Source organism: Ranitomeya imitator, chromosome 3 (genome assembly GCF_032444005.1).
Source record: "Ranitomeya imitator isolate aRanImi1 chromosome 3, aRanImi1.pri, whole genome shotgun sequence".
Taxonomy (NCBI): Eukaryota; Metazoa; Chordata; class Amphibia; order Anura; family Dendrobatidae; genus Ranitomeya; species Ranitomeya imitator.
In genome coordinates this window covers 525,106,321-525,133,715 of record NC_091284.1, presented here as the reverse complement: position 1 = coordinate 525,133,715, position 27,395 = coordinate 525,106,321, and the positions used below count along the sequence as shown (strand labels likewise).

Sequence of the window (27,395 nt, the reverse complement as noted above, 5' to 3'; positions counted from 1 at the left end):
GATGCCACTGGTTCAACCATCCTGTCTAAAATAAGATCAAATACCGATTTTTTACATATCCCGAGCAAGGATATCAAGACAAGGGATTGGGAGAAGGAGAGAAAGAAACTAATTTCATTTGATCTACACTGTGCCACACTGGGTGAATACCACCGCCAGGGAAAGATACCACGAGGACTACGGTGTAATCTGAGACCCACCCTATTTGCAGACAACGAGAAATATTGCACCACCTTTCAGAAAATCCTCAATAAATGTTCCTTCGACATTATTCTGCTAACCATTGAGTACCTCCAAGAGGCTATTAAAACAACGGAGGAGAAAATCACTTCAATTGAAACCCAGTTAACAACAACTCTGAGCAACACCGAGTTTTCAACGCTAAAGGGTAAAGTGGACTCCATTCTGTCAACCCACCAGAAAACTCTGGAGGAGAGAAAAAGAACTAAATTCCAGAGAGACACCGAGGACTACCTCACGAATAAGGTTTACAAATGGGAGGACCCATTTCCCCGACAATCACGCCAGCGTTTTCGTCGGACACCAAGAGGGAATTACCACTCAGGGGGATCCTCACCAGCGGATGGTTCCTCAGCAGGATCTGGCAGCGAGATGACTTCACCAGGCCCTCGTTTTTTAGGACCAAACGGACGCCTACCAGGAGGTCGAGGAGGAAGAGCACCAGACCGACACATGACCCTGAGGTCCCAGGTAGGAGTCCAAACTCGGTAATCAATATATCTGATTATTCTTTGTCCCCCCTTGAGTTGAAGGTTCTCAATATGGGTTTGTCTTTTTGTCCCACACCAAGGTGGGACTCTTTTCAGCTAGAAAAAGACCTTCAACGCTTCTATAGAAGCATAAGATTGAAGGTACATTTTGAGGTTAACCCTCCTAGTAGGGATAACACCACAGGTGCCGCACCCAACCCGGATACACCCAAAATCAGCATCAACTCTTTAGGACTCAGGAACCCCAGTACATTCATGCCACCCAAATCATATCATGCAGCAGAAACTTTCATTAGTCTCTTGGACAGAGACATTAAAAATACTCTTCATGATCAACACCTGGGTCTTCTCCCAGTTCAACACAACCTGAATACCGCTGAGAGACAAGCCTTGGGCTCACTGAGTAACAATAAGAACATTATTATTAAGCCGGCTGATAAAGGGGGTGCCACAGTTGTTATGAATAGAAACCAGTATACTGCGGAAGTTAGACGCCAACTCTCAGATTCCTCCACATATAGGAAATTACAAACTGACCCCACCTACAACATACGTCAGAAGATTACCTCCGTTCTAGATAAACACCAACAACTCAAAACTATAGATGCGAAAACTAGAACATACCTCATAAATCACCACCCTGTGACCCCGGTATTATATATCCTACCCAAAATCCACAAGGATCTCCATAATCCCCCTGGTCGCCCTATAGTGGCATCTACCAACTCAATATTGAATCCATTATCTATTTTTCTAGAAAAAATTCTCACCCCCCATGCTCGCTCTACCAAATCCTACATTTTAGATACAGGTGACTTCCTGAACAAAATTCGCAGAATCAATAACATTCCTCCTGACAGTATCTTGTGTACTTTAGACGTTAATAGTCTGTACACCTCAATTGAACACGACAAGGGGATTGAGGCGGTAACACTTACTCTTCGTGAGGCCAATATGGACCCGAACCTATTAGAACTGTGCCTTGACCTACTGAATCTTGTCCTTAGGGAGAACTTCTTCATGTTTGAAGATGACTTCTTTTTACAAACATGCGGTACTGCCATGGGGTCCAATGTGGCCCCGGCATATGCAAATTTGTATATGGATCATTTTGAGCGCACACATATATACCCCAACTCTATGTTCCAACAACATGCCCTTACATGGTACAGGTATATAGATGACATTTTCTGTATATGGAAAGGTGATCAGACCACTCTACAAGAATTTTTTAGAACAATGAACGGTGTTAGACCAGAGCTGACATTCACATTGATACACCATAACAAGGAAATTGCTTTTCTTGACACTAAAATCTTGAAAGACACATTTGGGAATTTGAGTACGGACCTATTTGTGAAACCTACTGACTGTAACAGCCTGTTACTCTACAATAGTTGCCACCCCAAACCTACCCGGGATAGCCTCCCTAGGTCCCAATTCAAAAGGGTAGCCAGAATTGTTTCCGACCCAGTAACTAGGAACAATAGAGTTCAGGAAATGTCTAACAAATTTAAGGCCCGGAATTACCCGACCAAACTTCTTGAGTTAGAATCCTCTAAAGTCCTCAGTACTGAAGTTGCAGTTCCTACTGGTGTCAAGAACCCTAGACTTCAGTTTGTTCATAATCACCACCCTACCATGCACAGAATACACAACCTGATTCGGGGTCATTGGCCACTGTTGTCCAAGGCATACCCCAACATTCCTATTTTCAAGGACCCTCCCCTTATGAGCATGCGACGACCCCAGAATGTAAAAGACAAGGTGGTACGGGCCGACCTGGGTACATCTAAAACACCATCACTCTTGACACTTTCAGGCCAGAAAAGAACTGGCACTTTTCCCTGCCTCAGTTGCATGTGTTGCTCAAACGTCATAAAAGGTAATGAGTTTCTTCACCCACGCACTGGTAAGGCCTTCTCGATCAAGGAATACCACACTTGTAACTCCAACTTTGTAATATATATCATTAAGTGCCCATGTGGTTTGCTTTATGTGGGTGAGACCACCCAGGCCATCAAAAGTAGGATCTCAAGCCACAAATCTACTATTAGATGTGGTAAGACCTGGTTGCCACTACCATTCCACTTTAAAGAAGCCAACCACACAATAGCACAATTACGCTTTCAGGTTATTGAAAAAGTCCATCGCCCTAGGCGAGGAGGGAACCATATTCAATTACTTAAACAGAGGGAATCCTTCTGGATTTACACACTTGACACACTTCATCCTAAAGGACTCAATAGGGAGTTGGATTGGCTATCTTAACCGGATTTTCTTTCCCTTAGGCAAACTAACCCACTGCACAGTTAGAATTCGTATCGTATTTCCACTGGATGGTAAGAGACATACCCTTTAGGAGCTCCCTAAGTTTCATTTAGCCTTTTGTTCCCTTTTTTTTTTTTTTTTTTTTTTTTTTTTTTTTCCTTTTTTATTTTTTTATTTTTTATTTTTTATTTTTATTTATTTTTTTCATTAGTTTTTATTTTTTATTTTTTGTTTTACCCATGGTTTTACCTACCTACTCAACTCAGGTTCCTTATGAATAATCATTGTTGGTTTGGACTCCTACCATATTACCATCATGTTGTGAATAATGGCAATATATTCTCTCTTTTATAGTGCTACTATTATGATACTGCACTCCTATGTATCCTATCATACTTCTGTTTTTTTCTTTTCCTCTAGCTATATGTCTTCATACCTACATATGATACATACCGCCACTTCATACCCTTATGGGGATAAGCCATTAAGACTAGGACCCCCCTTTTTTTCCCAGTTTTCTTCCTAGTTAGCTTATACCAGTGCCCATTATATCACTATTTCAATAGAGTTATCTAGCTCCTGGCTCCCCTAATACAGTATATACATAAGTAGCTCTCCCCCTTAGCACTGTTGCGCCTGGCTGATTCGGCCTCTGTAGGACTTTTACACATGCGGACACCTCTTTTGCGCTGTGCCTTCTGAGACAGTTATACATAAGTAGTTCTACCCTTTAGCGCTGTTGCGCCCGACAGATCCGGCCTCTTTAGTATTTTTACGCATGCGCACACCTTTCTTGCGCCGTGTCTCCTTAGACGATGTCCTGCGCAGGCGCCATCTTTTCCCTTCAATGCGCAGATGCCGGACACACAAGCCCCATACGCAGACGCTTGTCGCATTGACCTCTTCTAGGCTAATGCGCAGGTGCGGGCGGGCTTCCCCTCCTTCCGGTCACATGACCGGTTGTGGCCTTTAAAAACTCCACACTTTGGAGTCCAGTTACCGCCGCTCCTACCGCCTAGACACTGTCTGTGTCGGCGCATCCCACGGCACCTCCAGCTGCGGATTGTGCAACCCCGGACCGCGCATCCATTGCATCACCAATGACTGTGAGACTGGTATCGGCTTTTAAGATAAGTACCTCTGGTCGGACATTATATGACGCTATGTATCCCTGCTCATACCTTCTATAGGCACATAGGTCCTTACTAAGGTGACAGACACGGCATGAAGGAACTTTTAACATTCCCGGCCGCACCCCATTTCCTCTGCTGGAAACCTCGAGCCTGCTGTGCCATATAAATAACCAACGTAACAATCCAGGTAGCAACTATGCTGATTTACTGGCTTTACTGGTCTATCTTAGCACTTATATAGTGTATACATCCCTATACCATATAGATTACAGCCAACCTGACCTTGGACAGATGTCTCAAATTTATCACTGGACTATACTACAGTTCCTGACCATTGCATAATAGAACAATTCAATCCGTCATCAGGGTAATTACTCTCATATAGATCTATATATATATATCTATACATATGTATATACATTACTCTGACCTCTTATGGCTCGTTATACTTTTGTTTTGTTTTATTTTATTCCATTTATGTGGATTGGTTGCTCCATTTACTTCTCCAGCAACAAACTTCTTATGTTCATTCCATATAGGACACAGCCGGACTACCCGTACCTGGCTACATATTACTTTGTCCCTATACTTACACGACGTATCACAAACAGTTCCTAAGGGTATGTTTATAAACCTCTTACCAGATCCCTCCATCTGTGGAGATCCTATCCTCTATAAACCCAACCTCCTTTCTTTATATCCTTTGGTTGTACTATCGGTGACAGGATCAGCAGAACCTATTTCTTTCCTCTACATGACATGACATGGGTTCTAGTTCCTATACCTCCCTTGTAAATAATCTTGTATATATTTTGTACACTATGTATATATTTTGTTCATACATTATATTTTTATCTTCTTGTTACAGCACCATTTGTGAACAAGGCCACTGAGTGGCCGAAACGTTAAAACTTGCTGAAACTTGCTGCCTTACTGTTTTTGCCCTCACGTCTTCAATAAACTTTTTCACCTTAACGCATTTGAACTGGATGAGTGCAGTGTTTTGTTTTTTCTTCAGTTACTGGGGGTCTTTGGATCCCGTTCACTAGCACCATCAAGAAACTTTATGTATTTGTCGAGTGCTAGCTCTTTATTTTTTCAAGACATCTGTGAAGAGTCTGCAAAAGTTCCTGGGCTTTGCTAATTTTTATCGTCGCTTCATCAGTAATTTTTCTAGTGTTGCTAAACCGTTGACTGATTTGACCAAGAAGGGTGCTGATGTGGTCAATTGGTCTTCTGCGGCTGTGGAAGCTTTTCAGGAGTTGAAGCGTCGTTTTTCTTCTGCCCCTGTGTTGTGCCAGCCAGATGTTTCGCTCCCGTTTCAGGTCGAGGTTGATGCTTCTGAGATTGGAGCAGGAGCTGTTTTGTCGCAAAGAAGTTCTGATGGCTCGGTGATGAAACCATGTGCCTTCTTTTCTAGAAAGTTTTCACCTGCTGAGCGCAATTATGATGTTGGCAATCGAGAGTTGTTGGCCATGAAGTGGGCATTCGAGGAGTGGCGTCATTGGCTTGAAGGAGCCAAACATCGCGTGGTGGTCTTGACGGATCACAAGAATTTGACTTATCTCGAGTCTGCCAAATGGTTGAATCCTAGACAGGCTCGTTGGTCGCTATTTTTCTCCCGTTTTGATTTTGTGGTTTCGTACCTTCCGGGCTCTAAGAATGTGAAGGCTGATGCCCTGTCAAGGAGTTTTGTGCCCGACTCTCCGGGTGTTCCTGAGCCGGCGGGTATTCTCAAAGAGGGGGTAATTTTGTCTGCCATCTCCCCTGATTTGCGGCGGGTGCTGCAAAAATTTCAGGCTGATAGACCTGACCGTTGCCCAGCGGAGAAACTGTTTGTCCCTGATAAATGGACTAGTAGAGTTATCTCTGAGGTTCATTGTTCGGTGTTGGCTGGTCATCCTGGAATCTTTGGTACCAGAGATTTGGTGGCTAGATCCTTTTGGTGGCCGTCTTTGTCGCGGGATGTGCGTTCTTTTGTGCAGTCCTGTGGGACTTGTGCTCAGGCTAAGCCCTGCTGTTCTCGTGCCAGTGGGTTGCTTTTGCTCTTGCCGGTCCCGAAGAGGCCCTGGACGCATATTTCTATGGATTTTATTTCGGATCTCCCTGTCTCTCTAAAGATGTCGGTCATTTGGGTGGTTTGTGATCGCTTCTCTAAGATGGTCCATTTGGTACCCTTGTCTAAATTGCCTTCCTCATCTGATTTGGTGCCGTTGTTTTTCCAGCATGTGGTTCGTTTACATGGCATTCCGGAGAACATCGTTTCGGACAGAGGTTCCCAGTTTGTTTCGAGGTTTTGGCGATCCTTTTGTGCTAGGATGGGCATTGATTTGTCTTTTTCCTCGGCTTTCCATCCTCAGACAAATGGCCAAACCGAACGTACTAATCAGACTTTGGAAACATATCTGAGATGCTTTGTTTCTGCTGATCAGGATGATTGGGTGTCCTTTTTGCTTTTGGCTGAGTTCGCCCTTAATAATCGGGCCAGCTCGGCTACTTTGGTTTCGCCGCTTTTCTGCAATTCTGGTTTCCATCCTCGTTTCTCTTCAGGGCAGGTTGAGTCTTCGGACTGTCCTGGTGTAGATACTGTGGTGGATAGGTTGCAGCAGATTTGGACTCATGTGGTGGACAATTTGACATTGTCCCAGGAGAAGGCTCAACGTTTCGCTAACCGCCAGCGCTGTGTGGGTCCCCGACTTCGTGTTGGGGATTTGGTTTGGTTGTCGTCTCGTTATGTTCCTATGAAGGTTTCCTCTCCTAAGTTTAAGCCTCGTTTCATTGGTCCGTATAAGATTTCTGAGGTTCTTAACCCCTTCCCGACCCATGACGCCACGTAGGCGTCATGAAAGTCGGTGCCATTCCGACCCATGACGCCTATGCGGCGTCATGGAAAGATCGCGTCCCTGCAGATCGGGTGAAAGGGTTAACTCCCATTTCACCCGATCTGCAGGGACAGAGGGAGTGGTAGTTTAGCCCAGGGGGGGTGGCTTCACCCTCTCGTGGCTACGATCGCTCTGATTGGCTGTTGAAAGTGAAACTGCCAATCAGAGCGATTTGTAATATTTCACCCATTATAACGGGTGAAATATTACAATCCAGCCATGGCCGATGCTGAAATATCATCGGCCATGGCTGGAAATACTAGTGTGCCCCCACCCCACCCCTCCGATCGCCCCCCCACCCCCCCGATCTGGCCGGTACACTGCTCCGGCTCCCCTCCGCCCTGTGTCCGCTCCCCCCCGTGCTCGTGTCCGCTCCCCCCGTGCTCCAATCACCCCCCCGTGCTCCAATCACCCCCCCTGCACTCCGATCCACCCCCCCGTGCTCCGTTCCACCCCCCCGTGCTCCATTCCAGCCCCCCGTGCTCCATTCCACGCCCCCCGCGCTCCGTTCCACCCCTCCCGCGCTCCGATTCCCCCCCCCATGCTCCGATCCCCCCCCCGTGGTCCCCCCCCACCCCATCATACTTACCGATCCAGCCGTGGTCCCGTCCGTCTTCTCCCGGGCGCCGCCATCTTCCAAAATGGCGGGCGCATGCGCAGTGCGCCCGCCGAATCTGCCGGCCGGCAGATTCGTTCCAAAGTGCATTTTGATCACTGAGATAATCTATCTCAGTGATCAAAATAAAAAAAATAATAAATGACCCCCCCCCTTTGTCACCCCCATAGGTAGGGACAATAAAAAAATAAAGAATTTTTTTTTTTTCCACTAATGTTAGAATAGGGTTAGGGTTAGGGGTAGGGTTAGGGTTAAGGTTAGGGTTAGGGTTAGGGGTAGGGTTAGGGGTAGGGCTAGGGGTAGGGTTAGGGTTAGGGGTAGGGTTAGGGGTAGGGGTAGGGTTAGGGTTAGGGCTAGGGTTAGGGTTAGGAATGTGCACACGTATTCTGGTCCTCTGCGGATTTTTCCGCTGCGGATTTGATAAATCCGCAGTGCTAAACCGCTGCGGATTTATGGCGGATTTACCGCGTTTTTTTCTGCGCATTTCACTGCGGTTTTACAATTGCGATTTTCTATTAGAGCAGTTGTAAAACCGCTGCGGAATCCGCACAAAGAAGTGACATGCTGCGGAATGTAAACCGCTGCGTTTCCGTGCAGTTTTTCCGCAGCATGTGCACAGCGATTTTTGTTTCCCATAGGTTTACATTGAACTGTACACTCATGGGAAACTGCTGCGGATCCGCAGCGTTTTCCGCAGCGTGTGCACATACCTTTAGAATTAGGCCATGTGCACACGGTGCGGATTTGGCTGCGGATTCGCAGCAGTGTTCCATCAGGTTTACAGTACCATGTAAACATATGAAAAACCAAATCCGCTGTGCCCATGGTGCGGAAAATACCGCGCGGAAACGCTGCGTTGTATTTTCCGCAGCATGTCAATTCTTTGTGCGGATTCCGCAGCGTTTTACACCTGTTCCTCAATAGGAATCCGCAGGTGAAATCCGCACAAAAAACACTGGAAATCCGCGGAAAATCCGCAGGTAAAACACAGTGCCTTTTACCCGCAGATTTTTCAAAAATGGTGCGGAAATATCTCACACGAATCCGCAATGTGGGCACATAGCCTTAGGGTTAGGGTTGGAATTAGGGTTGTGGTTAGGGTTAGGGGTGTGTTGGGGTTAGTGTTGTGGTTAGGGGTGTGTTGGGGTTAGGGTTGTGATTAGGATTATGGCTACAGTTGGGATTAGGGTTAGGGGTGTGTTGGGGTTAGTGTTGGAGTTAGAATTGAGGGGTTTCCACTGTTTAGGCACATCAGGGGTCTCCAAACGCAACATGGCGCCACCATTGATTCCAGCCAATCTCGTATTCAAAAAGTCAAATGGTGCTCCCTCACTTCCGAGCCCTGACGTGTGCCCAAACAGTGGTTTACCCCCACATATGGGGTACCAGCATACTCAGGACAAACTGCGCAACAATTACTGGGGTCCAATTTCTCCTGTTACCCTTGTGAATCTAAAAAAATGCTTGCTAAAACATAATTTTTGAGGAAAGAAAAATGATTTTTTATTTTCACGGCTCTGCGTTGTAAACGTCTGTGAAGCACTTGGGGGTTCAAAGTGCTCACCACATATCTAGATAAGTTCCTTGGGGGGTCTAGTTTCTAAAATGGGGTCACTTGTGGGGGGTTTCTACTGTTTAGGCACACCAGGGGCTCTGCAAACGCAACGTGACACCCGCAGACCATTCCATCAAAGTCTGCATTTCAAAAGTCACTACTTCCCTTCTGAGCCCCGACGTGTGCCCAAACAGTGGTTTACCCCCACATATGGGGTATCAGCGTACTCAGGAGAAACTGGACAACAACTTTTGGGGTCCAATTTCTCCTGTAACCCTTGGGAAAATAAAAAATTCTGGGCTAAATAATTATTTTTGAGGAAAGAAAACGTATTTATTATTTTCACGGCTCTGCATTATAAACTTCTATGAAGCACTTGGGGGTTCAAAGTGCTCACCACACATCTAGATAAGTTCCTTTCAGGGTCTAGTTTCCAAAATGGGGTCACTTGTGGGGGGTTTCTACTGTTTAGGCACATCAGGGGCTCTGCAAACGCAACGTGACGCCCGCAGAGCATTCCATCAAAGTCTGCATTTCAAAACGTCACTACTTCAATTCCAAGCCCCGGCATGTGCCCAAACAGTAGTTTACCCCCACATATGGGGTATCACCGTACTCAGGAGAAACTGGACAACAAATATTGGGGTCAAATTTCTCCTGTTACCCTTGGGAAAATTAAAAAATTCTGGGCTAAATAATTATTTTTGAGGAAAGAAAACGTATTTATTATTTTCACGGCTCTGCATTATAAACTTCTATGAAGCACTTGGGGGTTCAAAGTGCTCACCACACATCTAGATAAGTTCCTTTGGGGGTCTAGTTTCCAAAATGGGGTCACTTGTGGGGGGTTTCTACTGTTAAGCCACATCAGGGGCTCTGCAAATGCAACGTGACGCCCACAGAGCATTCCATCAAAGTCTGCATTTCAAAACGTCACTACTTCACTTCCGAGCCCCGGCATGTGCCCAAACAGTGATTTACCCCCACATATGGGATATCAGCGTACTCAGGAGAAACTGGACAACAACTTTTGGGGTCAAATTTCTCCTGTTACCCTTGGGAAAATAAAAAATTGCAGGCTAAAAGATCATTTTTGAGAAAATAATTTTTTTTTTTATTTTCATGGCTCTGCGTTATAAACTTCTGTGAAGCACTTGGGGGTTCAAAGTCCTCACCACACATCTAGATTAGTTCCTTTGGGGGTCTAGTTTCTAAAATGGTGTCATTTCTGGGGGATCTCCAATGTTTAGGCACACAGGGGCTCTCCAAACGTGACATGGTGTCCGCTAATGATTGGAGCTAATTTTCCATTTAAAAAGCCAAATGGCGTGCCATCCCTTCCGAGCCCTGCCGTGCGCCCAAACAGTGGTTTACCCCCACATATGGGGTATTAGCGTACTCAGGACAAACTGGACAACAATATTTGGGGTCCAATTTCTCCTATTATCCTTGGCAAAATAGGAAATTCCAGGCTAAAAAATAATTTTTGAGGAAAGAAAAATTATTTTTTATTTTCATGGCTCTGCGTTATAAACTTCTGTGAAGCACCTGGGGGTTTAAAGTGCTCAATATGCATCTAGATAAGTTCCTTGGGGGGTCTAGTTTCCAAAATGGGGTCACTTGTGGGGGAGCTCCAATGTTTAGGCACACAGGGGCTCTCCAAACGCGACATGGTGTCCGCTAACAATTGGAGCTAATTTTCCATTCAAAAAGTCAAATGGCGCGCCTTCTCTTCCGAGCCCTGCCGAGTGCCCAAACAGTGGTTTACCCCCACATATGAGGTATCGGCGTACTCGGGAGAAATTGCCCAACAAATTTTATGATCCATTTTATCCTACTGCCCATGTGAAAATGAAAAAATTGAGGCGAAAAGAATTTTTTTGTGAAAAAAAATTACTTTTTCATTTTTACAGATCAATTTGTGAAGCACCTGAGGGTTTAAAGTGCTCACTAGGCATCTAAATTAGTTCCTTGGGGGGTCTAGTTTCCAAAATGGGGTCACTTGTGGGGGAGCGCCAATGTTTAGGCACACAGGAGCTATCCAAACGCGACATGGTGTCCGCTAACAATTGGAGCTAATTTTCCATTCAAAAAGTCAAATGGCGCGCCTTCTCTTCCGAGCCCTGCCGAGTGCCCAAACAGTGGTTTACCCCCACATATGAGGTATCGGCGTACTCGGGAGAAATTGCCCAACAAATTTTATGATCCATTTTATCCTACTGCCCATGTGAAAATGAAAAAATTGAGGCGAAAAGAATTTTTTTGTGAAAAAAAATTACTTTTTCATTTTTACAGATCAATTTGTGAAGCACCTGAGGGTTTAAAGTGCTCACTAGGCATCTAAATTAGTTCCTTGGGGGGTCTAGTTTCCAAAATGGGGTCACTTGTGGGGGAGCGCCAATGTTTAGGCACACAGGAGCTATCCAAACGCGACATGGTGTCCGCTAACGATGGAAATAATTTTTCATTCAAAAAGTCAAATGGCGCTCCTTCCCTTCCGAGCCTTACCATGTGCCCAAACAGTGGTTTACCTCCACATGTGAGGTATTGGTGTACTCAGGAGAAATTGCCCAACACATTTTAGGATCCATTTTATCCTGTTGCCCATGTGAAAATGAAAAAATTGAGGCTAAAAGAATTTTTTTGCGAAAAAAAAGTCCTTTTTCATTTTTACGGATCAATTTGTGAAGCACCTGGGGGTTCAAAGTGCTCACTATGCATCTAGATAAGTTCCTTGGGGCGTCTAGTTTCCAAAATGGGGTCACTTGTGGGGGAGCTCCAATTTTTAGGCACACGGGGGCTCTCCAAACGTGACATGGTATCCGCTAAAGAGTGGAGCCAATTTTTGATTCAAAAAGTCAAATGGCGCTCCTTCCCTTCCAAGCCCTGCCGTGCGCCAAAACAGTGGTTTACCCCCACATATGAGGTATCAGCGTACTCAGGACAAATTGGACAACAACTTTCGTGGTTCAGTTTCTCCTTTTACCATTGGGAAAATAAAAAAATTGTTGCTAAAAGATAATTTTTGTGACTAAAAAGTTAAATGTTCATTTTTTCCTTCCATGTTGCTTCTGCTTCTGTGAAGCACCTGAAGGGTTAATAAACTTCTTGAATGTGGTTTTGAGTACCTTGAGGGGTGCAGTTTTTAGAATGGTGTAACTTTTGGGTATTTTCAGCCATATAGACCCCTCAAACTGACTTCAAATGTGAGGTGGTCCCTAAAAAAAATGGTTTTGTAAATTTCGTTGTAAAAATGACAAATCGCTGGTCGAATTTTAACCCTTATAACTTCCTAACAAAAAAAAATTTTGTTTCCAAAATTGTGCTGATGTAAAGTAAACATGTGGGAAATGTTATTTATTAACTATTTTGTGTCACATATCTCTCTGGTTTAACAGAATAAAAATTCAAAATGTGAAAATTGCGAAATTTTCAAAATTTTCGCCAAATTTCCGTGTTTATCACAAATAAATGCAGAATTTATTGACCTAAATTTACCACTAACATGAAGCCCAATATGTCACGAAAAAACAATCTCAGAACCGCTAGGATCCGTTGAAGCGTTCCTGAGTTATTACCTCATAAAGGGACACTGGTCAGAATTGCAAAAAACGGCAAGGTCTTTAAGGTCAAAATAGGCTGGGTCTTGAAGGGGTTAATCCTGTGTCATTTCGTTTGACCCTTCCAGCTTCTTTTGCCATCCATAATGTATTCCATAGGTCGTTGTTGCGGAGATACGTGGCGCCTGTGGTTCCATCCGTTGATCCTCCTGCCCCGGTGTTGGTTGAGGGGGAGTTGGAGTATGTGGTGGAGAAGATTTTGGATTCTCGTATTTCGAGACGGAAACTCCAGTACCTGGTCAAGTGGAAGGGTTATGGTCAGGAAGATAATTCCTGAGTCTTTGCCTCTGATGTTCATGCTGCCGATCTGGTTCGTGCCTTTCATTTGGCTCGTCCTGGTCGGCCTGGGGGCTCTGGTGAGGGTTCGGTGACCCCTCCTCAAGGGGGGGGGGGGTACTGTTGTGAATTCTGTTGTTAAGCTCCCTCCTGTGGTCATGAATGGTACTTCGGCCGGTTCTGTCCATGGGCTTCCTCTGGTGGTTGTGAGTGGGGTTGCGGCTTCTGTGGTTCCTTCCACAGGTGACGAGGTTAATTCGTTAGCTGGCTGCTCTATTGAACTCCACCTAGATCATTGCTCCATGCCACCTGTCAATGTTCCAGTATTGGTCTAGTTCGCTCCTGTATCGTTCTTGTGACCTGTCTTCCCAGCAGAAGCTAAGTTCCTGCTTGTTTTTCTCTGTTTGCTATTTTTTCTGTCCAGCTTGCTATTTTGATTTTTGTCTTGCTTGCTGGAAGCTCTGGGACGCAGAGAGAGCGCCTCCGCACCGTGAGTCGGTGCGGAGGGTCTCTTTGCGCCCTCTGCGTGGTCTTTTTGTAGTTTTTTGTGCTGACCGTAAAGTTACCTTTCCTATCCTCTGTCTGTTCAGTAAGTCGGGCCTCACTTTGCTAAATCTATTTCATCTCTGTGTTTGTAATTTTCATCTTAACTCACAGTCATTATATGTGGGGGGCTGCCTGTTTCTTTGGGGAATTTCTCTGAGGCAAGGTAGCCTTTATTTTTCTATCTTTAGAGCTAGCTAGTTCCTTAGGCTGTGATGAGTTGCATAGGGAGCGTTAGGAGCAATCCACGGCTATTTCTAGTGTGTGTGATAGGATTAGGGATTGCGGTCAGCAGAGTTCCCACGTCTCAGAGCTTGTCCTCTATTATTAGTAACTATCAGGTCATTCCGTGTGCTCTTAACCACCAGGTCCATTATTGTCCTCACCACCAGGTCATAACACTTACCATGCTTTTATTGCTATGAGTCACCCCTAATATGGATGTGATTTTGTTTTACTGGACACTTCTATTAACCCGTGGTAGTATTATTTACTCTGTTAACCATCTACACTGTGCTCCCTGTTAGTCAGTGGTTCCAATTCTTTATTCTTGCCAACTTTGCACTTTATCCTACACACCTCTGACCTTGTCTCACAGTGATCCAGCACATTTGATGCACTTTAGGTTTGTAGTGTATCAGGAACTTAGATTATTTAATTAATTATTTAATCATTTATGTATAGACAGTCAAGTCAATCCATCATTATTTATTATGCCTATATTTGGATCGTGTTTGTGATTTTATCATTGGTGTTTGTTAATACTTTATTGGTGCATATACTTATCCAGTACTCCCTTGCACATTTTTCCCACCTGTTGTTTTTCCCTTTAGTCCTTTTCTTTGTTATGCCTTATAATTAAATAAAAAAATATTTTCTAAAATCTCATTTGTGTATCATATTTATAGGTTTTGTGCTGTTTCAGTGGATACACAACCTCTATGATACTGGTTTGAATTTGTACTAGTTATTGGATCTCGGTAGAAATAAAGTTCTTTTCCTCACGGGTGCTGTGCCTCGCTTTCAGTACAGCAGCTGGGAACCTTGATAACGCTATTAACCTGCAAATTAACCCTGTATTAGGTTAATAGCATTATAAAACATGACAGGTTCCCTTTTAAAGTGAACAAAACTTTTAAGACTTTTGGTGTTTTCAAGCCAGTCTCGGTCAGATTCCCAAAATGTGCAGAGTTGGGCGGAATGAAGACAGAACAGTGTGGTGACATCCTGACAAGATGTGGCGTACCTGTGACTGGTGTAAGATTTCTGGTGAGGTGTCCGGAGGTGCACACCTCTTTTAAGAGGCATGCACCTTTTAACCTTCAGCTCCGCCACACTCCCTCATCAAGACTGGTGTGAACAATGCCGGTCTTGATCATTCGGTCCATAGTTTTAAACACAAGTTTCCCCAAAAAAAAAACACTCTTAGAAGGCACTAACAACTTATTTTGGAAGCCACAAACATCTCATAGGATCATTCCAAGAACAGCAGACATCTCTAGCCTCAGGGTCACAGTTTATTAATCACATTAATAGTCTACAATTCTCATTCTTTCCACTGCAAAAAATGCAATGTGAAAACCACAGGGGGCTTTGAGAGTTTTTTTTTCCAAGGGTCGCATTCAGTAGTAATATCATATGTCTTACAGATCTTCAACACACAATGGGATATAATCGGGATGATAATGATCGGATAAATCTCACATGCACTGTTACTGCCCCTTTTTCGGAAGGCTTTATGATAAAGTGGTATGAAGATGACCTAAAGGTTCAAGAAGATGAAAGCACTCATAGCACCTATCCTGTCCGAAATAATAGTCTGAAATATCAGTGCACAGTTGACCACTCCTCTTTACAAAGCAGCTGGACAGGGACCTGGACAATGAAGGGTAAGATTTGCTTTCATCTTAATTTTGCCTACAGCATTAATGAATGTCAACTTTCTGCATTGTGAAATCCTTTTTCTATGTTGCTTCAACTGTATGTCTTCATATCTTTTGTTAGCTGCAAATAGCGTTTTTCACACACAGGTTAAAATTTGTAAGATGTATAACATATTAAAAAAATGTTGGTTTGCGTTGCCTAATCACTTGTGAACTGAATCCTAAGGTGTATCCTCATCACAGATATGTATGCCTTATCCAGAGGGTAAGGCGTAAATATGAGAGCTGCAGGTGCCATTTGAGGGACCCATACCTATCTCCACAATGGGGGTTACCCTGATTCCTTATTTCAACTTGTATTGAGACTGTCTGGAATTTGGGCATTTGCAGCTCTGATCACTTTTATACTTGGCACTCCTATAGTAAGTAAATGTAGGCATATATAATAACTTTCTATTCACAGCGGCCATGGCAGTAGTTTGAATGGGACAGGTCCCCTTGTTATAGGATAGGTAAAATCTGCATTTATCAGGTATATATCTATATAACTAGGCTGGACAGACATCTGTCTGAGATGATTTAGTGAATCCTGCATTGAGCAGGGTGTTGGACCAGATGACCCAGGAGGTCCCTTCCAACTCTACCATTCTATGAGTCTATAACTAGCATCTCCTTTACCATATTTTTCTGTGATGAGAATATCTCTTTGCACCTGTGAATTATAATAGTTTAGTCAATCATTAAATAAATCATAGCAAAAAAAAGAAAAAGATAAAATGCTCAGAAGTGTTCATGTCTTACATCCAATCTCTTTTTACATCAGTGGTTAATTTTGTGAACCAAAATTCAAATGGTTTACGAGTCCTGCCGTGCGCCCAAACAGTAGTTTTCCACCACATATGGGAGCAATTGCACAACAAATTGAACAGTACATTTTCTTCTGTTACTCTCCTGTTTCTCCTGTTACTTTTGTGAAAATGTACAATTTTTGGCTAAAGCATTATTTTTTTGTGAGAAATATTAAGTTTCAATTTTTTCCTTCCTTTTTGCTGTAATTCATGTGAAGCACCTAAAGGGTTAATAAACTTCTTGAATGTGATTTTGAGTACCTTGAGGGGTGCAGCTTTTATAATGGTATCACTTTCGGGTATTTCCGGTCATATAGGCCCCTTAAAGTCACATTCAAATGTTATGTGGGCGCTAAAAAAATTTGTTTTTATAAATTTAGCTGATAAAGTTTTAACTCTTCCTACTTCCTAACAACATTTTTTTTAAATGATGCTGATTTGAAGTAGGTATGTGGTAAATGTTATTTATTATTTTGTGTTGTATAACTACCTGGTTTAAGGGCACAAAAATTAAAAGTTTGAAAACTGGAAAATGTTCACATTTTTGTAAAAAATTTTCAGTATGTTCATAAGTAAACTTGAATCGTAGAAACCAAAATTTACTACAAACATGGGGTACACCATGAAAAAAAATCTCAGAAACATTGGAATATATTGAAAAGCTCAAGAATTCTTCCCACATAAAGTGACACTGGTTATAATTGAAAAAAATGACCTGGTCGGGAAAGTGAAAACAGACTTGGGATTAATAATATCCCCCCCCCATCCTGGGACCTTGTCTTCCTGTTGTGTCCCCATCCTAGGCTCTTTATTTGATAATGTACTCCTTACTGGTCCCTTCCTGTAATGTCCTGCATACTGGGTCCCTTTATTTAATAATGCCCAACATCTTGGGGCTCTTTTAATTATTTTATGTCTCCCCATCCTGACTCTTTCTTGTTATAATGTACCCCATCCTGGAGCCCTTTATTTAATAATGTCCTCCCATCCTGGGCCAATTTTCACGAGGGGCTACATGAGAGACCGCAACATTTGTGGAGGGGCTAGCCAATAGGCTGAAATTAATTCTGCTCAATATTAATATTAACATATTAATTAACATTATCATTATAATTTTACATTAATATTATCACTTAATATTGAGCAGAATTAAGTATGCTGACATACAGTTACGTCCATATATATTTGGACAGAGACAACATTTTTCTAATTTTGGTTATAGACATTACCACAATGAATTTTAAACAAAACAATTCAGATGCAGTTGAAGTTCAGACTTTCAGCTTTCATTTGAGGGTATCCACATTAAAATTGGATGAAAGGTTTAGGAGTTTCAGCTCCTTAACATGTGCCACCCTGTTTTTAAAGGGACCAAAAGTAATTGAACAATTGACTCCAAGGTTATTTCATGGACAGGTGTGGGTAATCCCTTCGTTATGTCATTCTCAATTAAGCAGATAAAAGGCCTGGGGTTGATTTGAGATGTGGTGCTTGCATTTGGAAGGTTTTGCTGTGAAGTAAACATGCGGTCAAAGGAGCTCTCCATGCAGGTGGAACAAGCCATCCTTAAGCTGCGAAAACAGAAAAAACCCATACGAGAAATTGCTACAATATTAGGAGTGGAAAAATCTACAGTTTGATACATCCTGAGAAAGAAAGAAAGCACTGGTGGACTCATCAATGCAAAAAGACCTGGGCGTCCACGGAAGACGACAGTGGTGGAGGATCGCAGAATAATCTCCATGGTGAAGAGAAACCCCTTCACAACAGCCAACCAAGTGAACAACACTCTCCAGGAGGTAGGTGAATCAATATCCAAATCTGCCATAAAGAGAAGACTGCATGAAAGTAAATACAGAGGGTTCACTGCACGGTGCAAGCCACTCATAAGCATCAAGAATAAAAAGGCTAGACTGGACTTTGCTAAAAAAAACATCTAAAAAAGCCAGCACAGTTCTGGAAGAACATTCTTTGGACAGATGAAATCAAGAACAACTTCTACCAGAATGATGGAAAGAGAAAAGTATGGCGAAGGCGTGGTACAGCTCATGATCCAAAGCATACCACATCATCTGTAAAACACGGAGGAGGCAGTGTGATGGCTTGGGCATCTGGGTCACTAGAGTTTATTGATGATGTGACACGGCCGAATGAATTCTGAGGTATTCTGAGACATACTGTGTGCTCAGATCCAGCCAAATGCAGAAAAACTGATTGGTCGTCATTTCATATTACAGATGGACAATGACCCAAAACATAAAGCCAAAGCAACCCAGGAGTTTATTAAAGCAAAGAAGTGGAATATTCTTGAATGGCCAAGTCAGTCACCTGATCTCAACCCAATTGAGCATGCATTTCACTTGTTAAAGACTAAACTTCAGACAGAAAGGCCCACAAACAAACAGCAACTGAAAACCACCGCAGTGAAGGCCTGGCAGAGCATCAAAAAGGAGGAAACACAGCGACTGGTGATGTCCATGCGTTCAAGACTTCAGGCAGTCATTGCCCACAAAGGGTTTTCAACCAAGTACTAAAAATGAACATTTTATTTAAAATTATTGAATCTGTCCAATTACTTTTGAAAGTAAACAGGGTGGCACATGTTAAGGAGCTGAAACTCCTAAACCCTTCATCCAATTTTAATGTGGATGCCCTCAAATGAAAGCTGAAAGTCTGAACTTCAACTGCATCTGAATTGTTTTGTTTAACATTCATTATGGTAATGTCTATAACCAAAATGAGAAAAATGTTGTCTCTGTCCAAATATATATGGACGCAACTGTTTGAGCCCCCATATAACCCTTATATACAGTATGAGTCCCATATAGTGTCTCTATATAAAATATGAGCCTTCACATTGCCCCTCTATACAGTATGAGGCCCCACATAGCCTCCTGTATGAGCCCCACAGTCACATAGGTTGAAAAAAAAGACCTAAGTCCATTAAGTTCAACCTTTCTCCACCAATTGTACATTTTGTCACTAAATTAACTATAACTCTGTTATGTGTATTGAGGAAATCATTCAGCCCTCTTTTAAAAACTGTTATATTGTCTGCCATTACTACCTCTTATCAAAAAATCGTACACCTGATAATCTTATAAAAGTCACAGCCACAAAGAGATATCAACAAATAAAATATATATATACATCAAGGTATAGATTGTCAGGTGTGCTAGAAAAAGAGAGTGGGAACCACTAAAGTGTATACAGAAGGAAAGAATATCCCAAAACATAGAACTAAAGGAATATCGGACTTCAAAAGTATTTAAAATAAAAGTGCCTTTATTTATACAAAGTGGCAATAGAGTAACACTAAATATTAAAAAGCAAGTGCTTGTGCACGGATCAACAGATACATAAAATATAGTAATTAATATATTAAAAATATGTCAATGAGATGGCGGACCCAGAAATAATTTTTATATAAAAATAGATAGATCATGATTAATCAACCAATAATAATATATGGACCAGGGAAAAAAACAAAAATCAATAATTAATAATAAAAGTGACAACAAATGATGATTGATAAAAGTTCTGGCGCATATCGTGAAACCCCCTCACAAATATCAGGAGGGTAAAATCAAACTGCCATAGTGCAAGGGAACCCATACAGGCAAGTAACCAACCTATAAAGTGCTAAGGTGCAAAAGTGCGATATAAAAACATTTACCAGAGGCATATACCTTTAAGGATCAGTCAATGTGCCGGCACAGCGCACTCCCCGACGCACGTTTCGGAATTGCTTCCTTACTACCTCTTGTAGTAGGGCATTCCACAGTCTGACTGATCTAACAGTAAAGAACCCTTTCCTATTAGCTGCCGAAATCCCCTTTCTTCCCCCCCCTGGTCCTTAGTATGGTCTTTAGAAGGAAGAGGTCATATGCAGTCCTTTGTACTGACCACACCTATATTTATACATGTAAATGAGATCTCCTCTGAGGCGTCTTTTTTCTAAGCTAAACTAGCACAACTTTTCCAAATCTCTAATCTAGTTTCTCGTCTTTGAACTGACTCTAATTCTAAATATCCTTCTTAAAATGTGGAGCCCAAAACTGGATCCCATATTCTAGATGTGGCCTCACAAGTGATTTATAAAGGATTAACAATATGTTGGGATGGCAGGATTTTATCTCTCTTTTTATACATCCTAAAATCTTGTTTGCTTTTGCGGCTGCTGCTTGACATTGAGTACAGCTGCTCATCCTACCAGTAACCAGAATACCCAAGTCCTTCTGTTCTGTATTCCTGAGTATACTTCCATTTAATGTATATGTAGCAATGGGATAACTCTGTCCTAGGGGCATCTATATATATATAATTGTCTAAGGGTCACTTCCGTCTTTCTGTCATTCTGTCAGTCACGGATATTCATTGGTCGCGGCCTCTGTCTATCATGGAAATCCAAGTCGCTGATTGGTCGCGGCAAAATAGCCACGACCAATCAGCGACGGGCACAGTCCAGAAGAAAATGGCCGCTCCTTACTCCCCGCTCCCTGCAGTCAGTGTCCCCGGTGCTCCGCAGTCAGTGTCAACGGCACTCCGCTCCATACTCCCCGCAGTCAGTGTCCCCGGCGCTCCGCTCCATACTCCCCGCTCTCTGCAGTGTCCCCGGTGCTCCATTCCATACTCCCCGCAGTCAGTGTCCCCAGCGCTCCACTCCATACTCCCCGCAGTCAGCATCCCCGGCGCTCCGCTCCATACTCCCCGCTCCCCGCAGTGTCCCCGGCGCTCCGCTCCATACTCACCGCAATCAGTGTCCCCGGCGCTCCACTCCATACTCCCCTCCAGTCACCGCTCACACAGGGTTAATGGCAGCGGTGACGGACCACGTTATGCCGCGGGTAACGCACTCTGTTACCGCTGCTATTAACCCTGTGTGACCAAGTTTTTACTATTGATGCTGCCTATGCAGCATCAATAGTAAAAAGATGTAATGTTAAAAATAATAAAAAAAACAAAAAACCTGCTATACTCACTCTCCGTCGTCGGACGATGCGCTCGCGCCGGCCGCCATCTTCCGTTCCCAGAGATGTATTGCGAACTTACCCAGAAGACTTAATTTCGAGTAATCTGGGTAATTTCGCAATGCGTCCTGGGAACGGAAGATGACGGCCGCATCACACAGCTTCGCTGGATCCCGGGGTGAGAATATAACTATATATATATTTTTTTTAACAGGCATATGGTGCCCACACTGCTAAATACTGCGTGGGCAGTGTTATATACCTACATGTCTAAGCAATATACTATGTGGCTGGGCAATATACTACGTGACTGGCCAATATACTATGTGGCTGGGCAATATACTACGTGGCTCTGTGCTGAATACTAAGTCACTAGGCAATATACTACGTGACTGGGCAATATACTACGTGACTGGGCAATATACTACGTGGGCTATGCAATGTACTACATGGCTCTGTGCTGTATACTATGTGGCTGGGCAATATACTACGTGGCTGGGCAATATACTACGTCGCTGGGAAATATACTATGTGGGCTGTGCAATATACTACGTGGCTGTGCAATAAACTACGTGGCTGGACAGTATACTATGTGACTGGGCAATATACTACGTGGCTTGGCAGTATACTACGTGACTGGGCAATATACTACGTGGCTGGGCAATATACTACGTGACTGGGCAATATACTACGTGACTGGGCAATATACTACGTGGTTTATGCAATGTACTACGTGGCTCTGTGCTGTATACTATGTGGCTGGGCAATATACTACGTGGCTGGGCAATATACTACATGGCTGGGCAATATACTACGTGGCTGGGCAATATACTACGTCACTGGGAAATATACTATGTGGGCTGTGCAATATACTACGTGGCTGTGCAATAAACTACGTGGCTGGGCAGTATACTATGTGACTGGGCAATATACTACGTGACTTGGCAGTATACTACGTGACTGGGCAATATACTATGTGGCTGGGCAATATACTACATGGCTGCGCAATATACTACGTGGCTGGGCAATATACTGCGTGGCTGGGCAGTATACTACGTGACTGGGCAATATACTACGTGGCTGTGCAATATACTACGTGGCTGTGCAATATACTAATACGTGGCTGGGCAGTATACTACGTGACTGGGCAATATACTACGTGGGCTGTGCAATATACTACGTGGACATGTATATTCTAGAATACCCAATGCGTTAGAATCAGGCCACCATCTAGTTACTCTATATTTATCTACATTAAATCTCATTTGCCAAGTGTTTGCCCATTAAGACATCTTATCCAGATTGCTTTGCAATATTGTAATGTCTAGGTCAGATTTTATTATCCTACATAGTTTGACGTCGTCAGCAAAGACTGACTCTTTACTCTCAATCCCATCAACAAGGTAATTAATAAAGTAGTTAAAAATAGTCGATCCTGGCACAGATCCCTGGGGTACCCCACTGCTGACTATATCCCATTTAAATGACAAAAAACTGACTGGCACATCCAGACTAGAGTGAATAGGTGCATACCAGGAGCAGCTACCTCCATATGCAATATACAAAAAAAGTTGCACTCTATCGTGCTAAAGCATGTCAATATGAAATATGTGAAATTTGAATAGCAATACGGCTTTTGAGTATTAGCTTAGCATAAAATTTGGCCAAATTCTATGCCAAGCGTCACATTTTTCCTAAAACTCAAAAGCCATATTGCTATTCAAATGTCACATATTTCACATTGACATGCTTTAGCAAGATAGAGTGCAACCTATTTTTGTATATTGTATCCCATTTAGAGAATGCACCGTTTATGATGACTTTGTTTCCTGTCATTTAGCCAATTCCTTACCCTTCTGCATATAGTTTAACCCAGTCCTTGCTGTAGCTTGAGTATAAGTCTGTCATGTGGGACAGTATCAAATGACTTTGCAAAGTCCAGATATATCACATCAGTAGCATTATCAACATCCAGATTTGCACTTACCTCCTCATAGAAACCCAACATATCTTTCATGAATCCATGCTGGTTGTTAGTTATATTATTCTCTGAAATATATGTCTACAGGTCATCTCTTATAAACCCCTAAAAACCTTTGCACACTACTGATGTCAGACATACCGGATGGTAGTTGCCCGGATCCACCTTCTTTTTGTGTTAAACTTGTTATATCCGGTAGCAAACTTTTTTTACCTTTATTTTTACCTTGTTGAATGATCACTGGAACAGATGGGTCATTGGTGAACAGGGATGAAAAGTGCCTGTTTAATTTCTCAGCCTTTTCTTTGTCCTCTATAATTATCTTGTTTCTATCATCTTTAAAAGGGCTGATACTATCCGTTTTTTTTCTGTTTGGCATTGATGTATTTATAAAAATTGTTGGGATTTATTTTAATGCCGCTGGCGATTTGTTTATCTGTAGATAACATCGCTAGCTTGTTTTTTTTACATTTTTTATTGATATCTTTATACTCTGCAAATGCTATTTCTCTTTACTCGGCCATCAATCTTTTGAATGTCCTTTGTTTTTGTCTTATTAAACTTTGTACTGTCTTATTTATCCATAATGGTGTCTTTTAATTCCTGGACATTTTATTACCAGAGTACAAGTTTTCTACAAGATTCTAGTAGTATTTTCTTAATGATGCCCCATTTATGTTCGGTATCCCCAGTTACCATGACATGGTTCCAGTCTACATGATTAAGCTCTTCCCTTAATTTGTTGAAATCAGCTTTCCTAAAGTTCCAGGTTTTTGCATTTCCCCTCAGTTTGAAAATTACATCGAAACTTACCATGTTATGGTCACTGCTTCCCAAATGCTCCCTGACCTGTAGATCTTAAATTGTATCTATTTGACAGAACCAGATCCAGCTGATTATCTCCTCTGGTTGGTTCATCTACCAACTCACAGAGGATAATAACTTGCAGCTATTAGCACAGCCAGAAGATTCTATGTCCCATTGAATGCCGGGAAAGTTAAAATCCCCCATAATAAGGACCCTAGCATTATGTGCTGCCTTTTTAATTTGTTGCAGCATTTCATCCTCTACCTGTTCAGCTTTATTATGAGGCTTGTCGCAAACTCCAATTTGCAGCTTTCCATTATTGCTATCCCCGTGTACATTTACTCATACTGACTCTACATTATTGCGGCTCTCACTAAAGTTGTCATTGAGCACAGATCTTAAGTTGGATTTAACGAAAATACAGACCCCTACACCTTTTTTGTCTTTCCTGTCCTTTCTGAATATAGTGTTAACCCTCTACGTTTGTCATCCAGCCAGGATTACGAAATGCCCACCACATCATATTCTGTGACCTACATGAAAGTCTCCAATTCGTTTGTTTTGTTTGCAGACATCTTGCATTTGCCAGCAGACATTTAATACTATTAGCACATTTGTTACTCCTACTCACCTCTCTAATTTCCTTGCATATACCAGCCCCCCAAATCCTCATTAACCCCTACTGTCTCACTCTCTTTGTCTTCTCTAGCTATCTCCTTTTTAGCACAAATACTCTCCCTCGTCCCTTCCCCCAGGTCCTAGTTTAAAAGCCAGTCCATTCATCTGACTATTTTTTCCCCAAGCACAGCTGCACCCTCCCCATAGAGGTGCATCTCATTCCTACCACAGAGCTTATAGCTAACAGAGAAGTCGGCCCAGTTCTCTATGAACTCAAAGTTCCTATTTACAGTATGAGCCACAGATTGCCTATCTATATAGTGAGAGCCCCCATATAGCCTCTCCATATAGAATCCGAGCCACCACTTAGCCACTGCAGGGATTCACATGCTCTGGTAGACATTAGGCCTTAGGTAGTGTTCACATAGGCAATGCAGTTTTGGTCCAAACATGTTTTTTATTGCTTTCCACTGGCTGCACAGCACCAAAACAACAAAATCATAAACCTAAATCCATAGCGTTGTCCAGGCACTAACTAAACAGAATAGACACTGACTACTTCAGATACCACTGACCTAGTCCCAGTTCGGTCAAACAAAACTGCTATCATACATAGCAACCACTGATACTTGTAGCTTGGTGCACACGGCCTGTGCAGACCTTTCTGGAAGAGATTCTGGCTTGTTTTTATTTTCAACTTCAAGACACACCCAGTCTGCTCAGCCTCCCAAGCAGACTGATTTGGATGAATACAGAGCTAGCCAGGTGTACTAATCAAAGCCTGTAGAGCTATAATGTAACTCTAACCTACCTGGCATTGCTGCACCCCCTATATACAGTATGAGTCCCTATATAGCCTCCTATATACAGTATGAGCTCCCACATGGCATCCTAATATAGTATGAGCCCCCATATAGCCTCCCATATCTCATACACATATAAAAAAAACACATACTCGGCTTGCCCCCTGTTTTCCCTGCCCTCTGTTCCTCCGGTAAACTGACTCTCCATACAGCATCATCGCGTCTGCTGTCTCACTCGCTGATTGGTGTAAGGGTACCGTCACACAGTGACATTTTGATCGCTACGACGGCACGATCCGTGACGCTCCAGCATCGTAACAATATCGCTCCAGCGTCGTAGACTGCTGTCACACTTTGCAATGTACGACGTTGGAGCGATAATTTAATGACGTATGTGCGATGTAGAAGCCATTGGTTACTATGCGCACATCGTATACGATATCGTGCACACCTTTGTTACACCATGCGATCATGCCGCCACAGCGGGACACTAGACGACGAAAGAAAGTTTCAAACGATCTGCTACAACGTACGATTCTCAGCGGGGCCCCTGATCGCAGGAGCGTGTCAGACACTGCGAGATCATAACTATATCTCTGGAACGTCACGAATCGTGCCGTCGTAGCGATCAAAATGTCACTGTGTGACGGTACCCTAAGAAGGAGCCTTCAAAAGTAAGACAAAAGTGGCTGCACTAGAGGATTTGTTTATTCACCATTACTCTGATGAACTGAATAAACAGCATTAGTATCCAATACGGGGTGCTCAGCAAAGAAAATACAAGTCTGTTCTTTATATGTGAAGAAAAATAATGCAGCACTCACCAGATGGATTGATTATTCCAAAGTCCTTTTTTATTTCATCCAAGTGAACAAGAGACTTTGTGTGGGATTTGTGGGTCAGGGAGGCATGCTGGGAGTGTGCAGATGGACAACGCCCATTTCGTGCAGTGAACGCTTCAACGGGTCCAGGACAACCTGGCAACCTAAGTGAGGACATACACACAATTACAGTATATGATAATTAGCTTCCCTGGAATATTCAATGGTACACATCTTACAAATCTTGGCTTGGGTATGTAAATTCAAAAACTGTATATCTAAGCTTTGCTACACACAAAGGTGGTGCATGTGGTTTCATGGACCCACTATGTCATGGAGCCGGGCTTAACAAGAAGGGGCATAGCTAAGCGGCTACCAGGTGTTCAATGAAGCTCCTGATGGTGGAGTCAGGCTTGGCTGCAGGTAGCCCCGGGCAGTCACTGATACTGCAGCTGCTGACCCCAAGGGTCAGGTACACAGAAACAGATAGGACTAGGACTCCGTTCAAACTAGTTCTGGATGAGTAGACTGGCATCACAGCATGGAGGGGGAAGGAGAGCCATGCTGGAATGCCGGCAGCGGCGTTACAAGCTCTATGTGGCTTAGACCTAGTATAGCTGCCAGCTTATTACTATTCATATAAGCCGACAACAGACCTGACGGTGCACTCATCACACAGGGGGAGAGACACTGCACAAGGGGAACACTTGAGGAGAGAGCAGGGAGGGAGCAGGGGCTGTGACAGTGACGACAGCCTTTGCCCCCTTGATGATGTTTCATTTGTTTATCCCAGCATGCACTGTAATACTCAACGAATCGTCATCAGACAGGAAATAGGAAAAAAAATACAAAAGCAGTTAGATAGTTTAGTTAGGGGACGTAGGGAATTTGGAAAGCAATTGTATTAGAAAATAGCTTGAATTATGGGGTGTAAGACAGCGCTTACTGCATGTGTTGGGGACACTCGCTTGGCAACAGGATGAAAGCACACAAGCACGTTTTTATCACTCAAAAAGTCTATGTGGTTTATTATGCAA

The 27,395-nt window shown here is 43.0% G+C and overlaps 1 protein-coding gene across 6 annotated transcripts in view; it reads left to right on the top strand.

Annotated features, from left to right (window-relative positions):
• The window catches only part of HHLA2 (HHLA2 member of B7 family), a 236,207-nt gene that overhangs the window by 128,213 nt on the left and 80,599 nt on the right, over positions 1-27,395 (top strand). For all 6 annotated transcript variants that reach the window (XM_069757768.1, XM_069757767.1, XM_069757763.1 and 3 more), the window contains one exon: positions 15,277-15,516. In XM_069757768.1, coding sequence (XP_069613869.1) covers positions 15,277-15,516 — 240 coding nt within the window. The remainder of the gene's footprint in view (positions 1-15,276; positions 15,517-27,395) is intronic.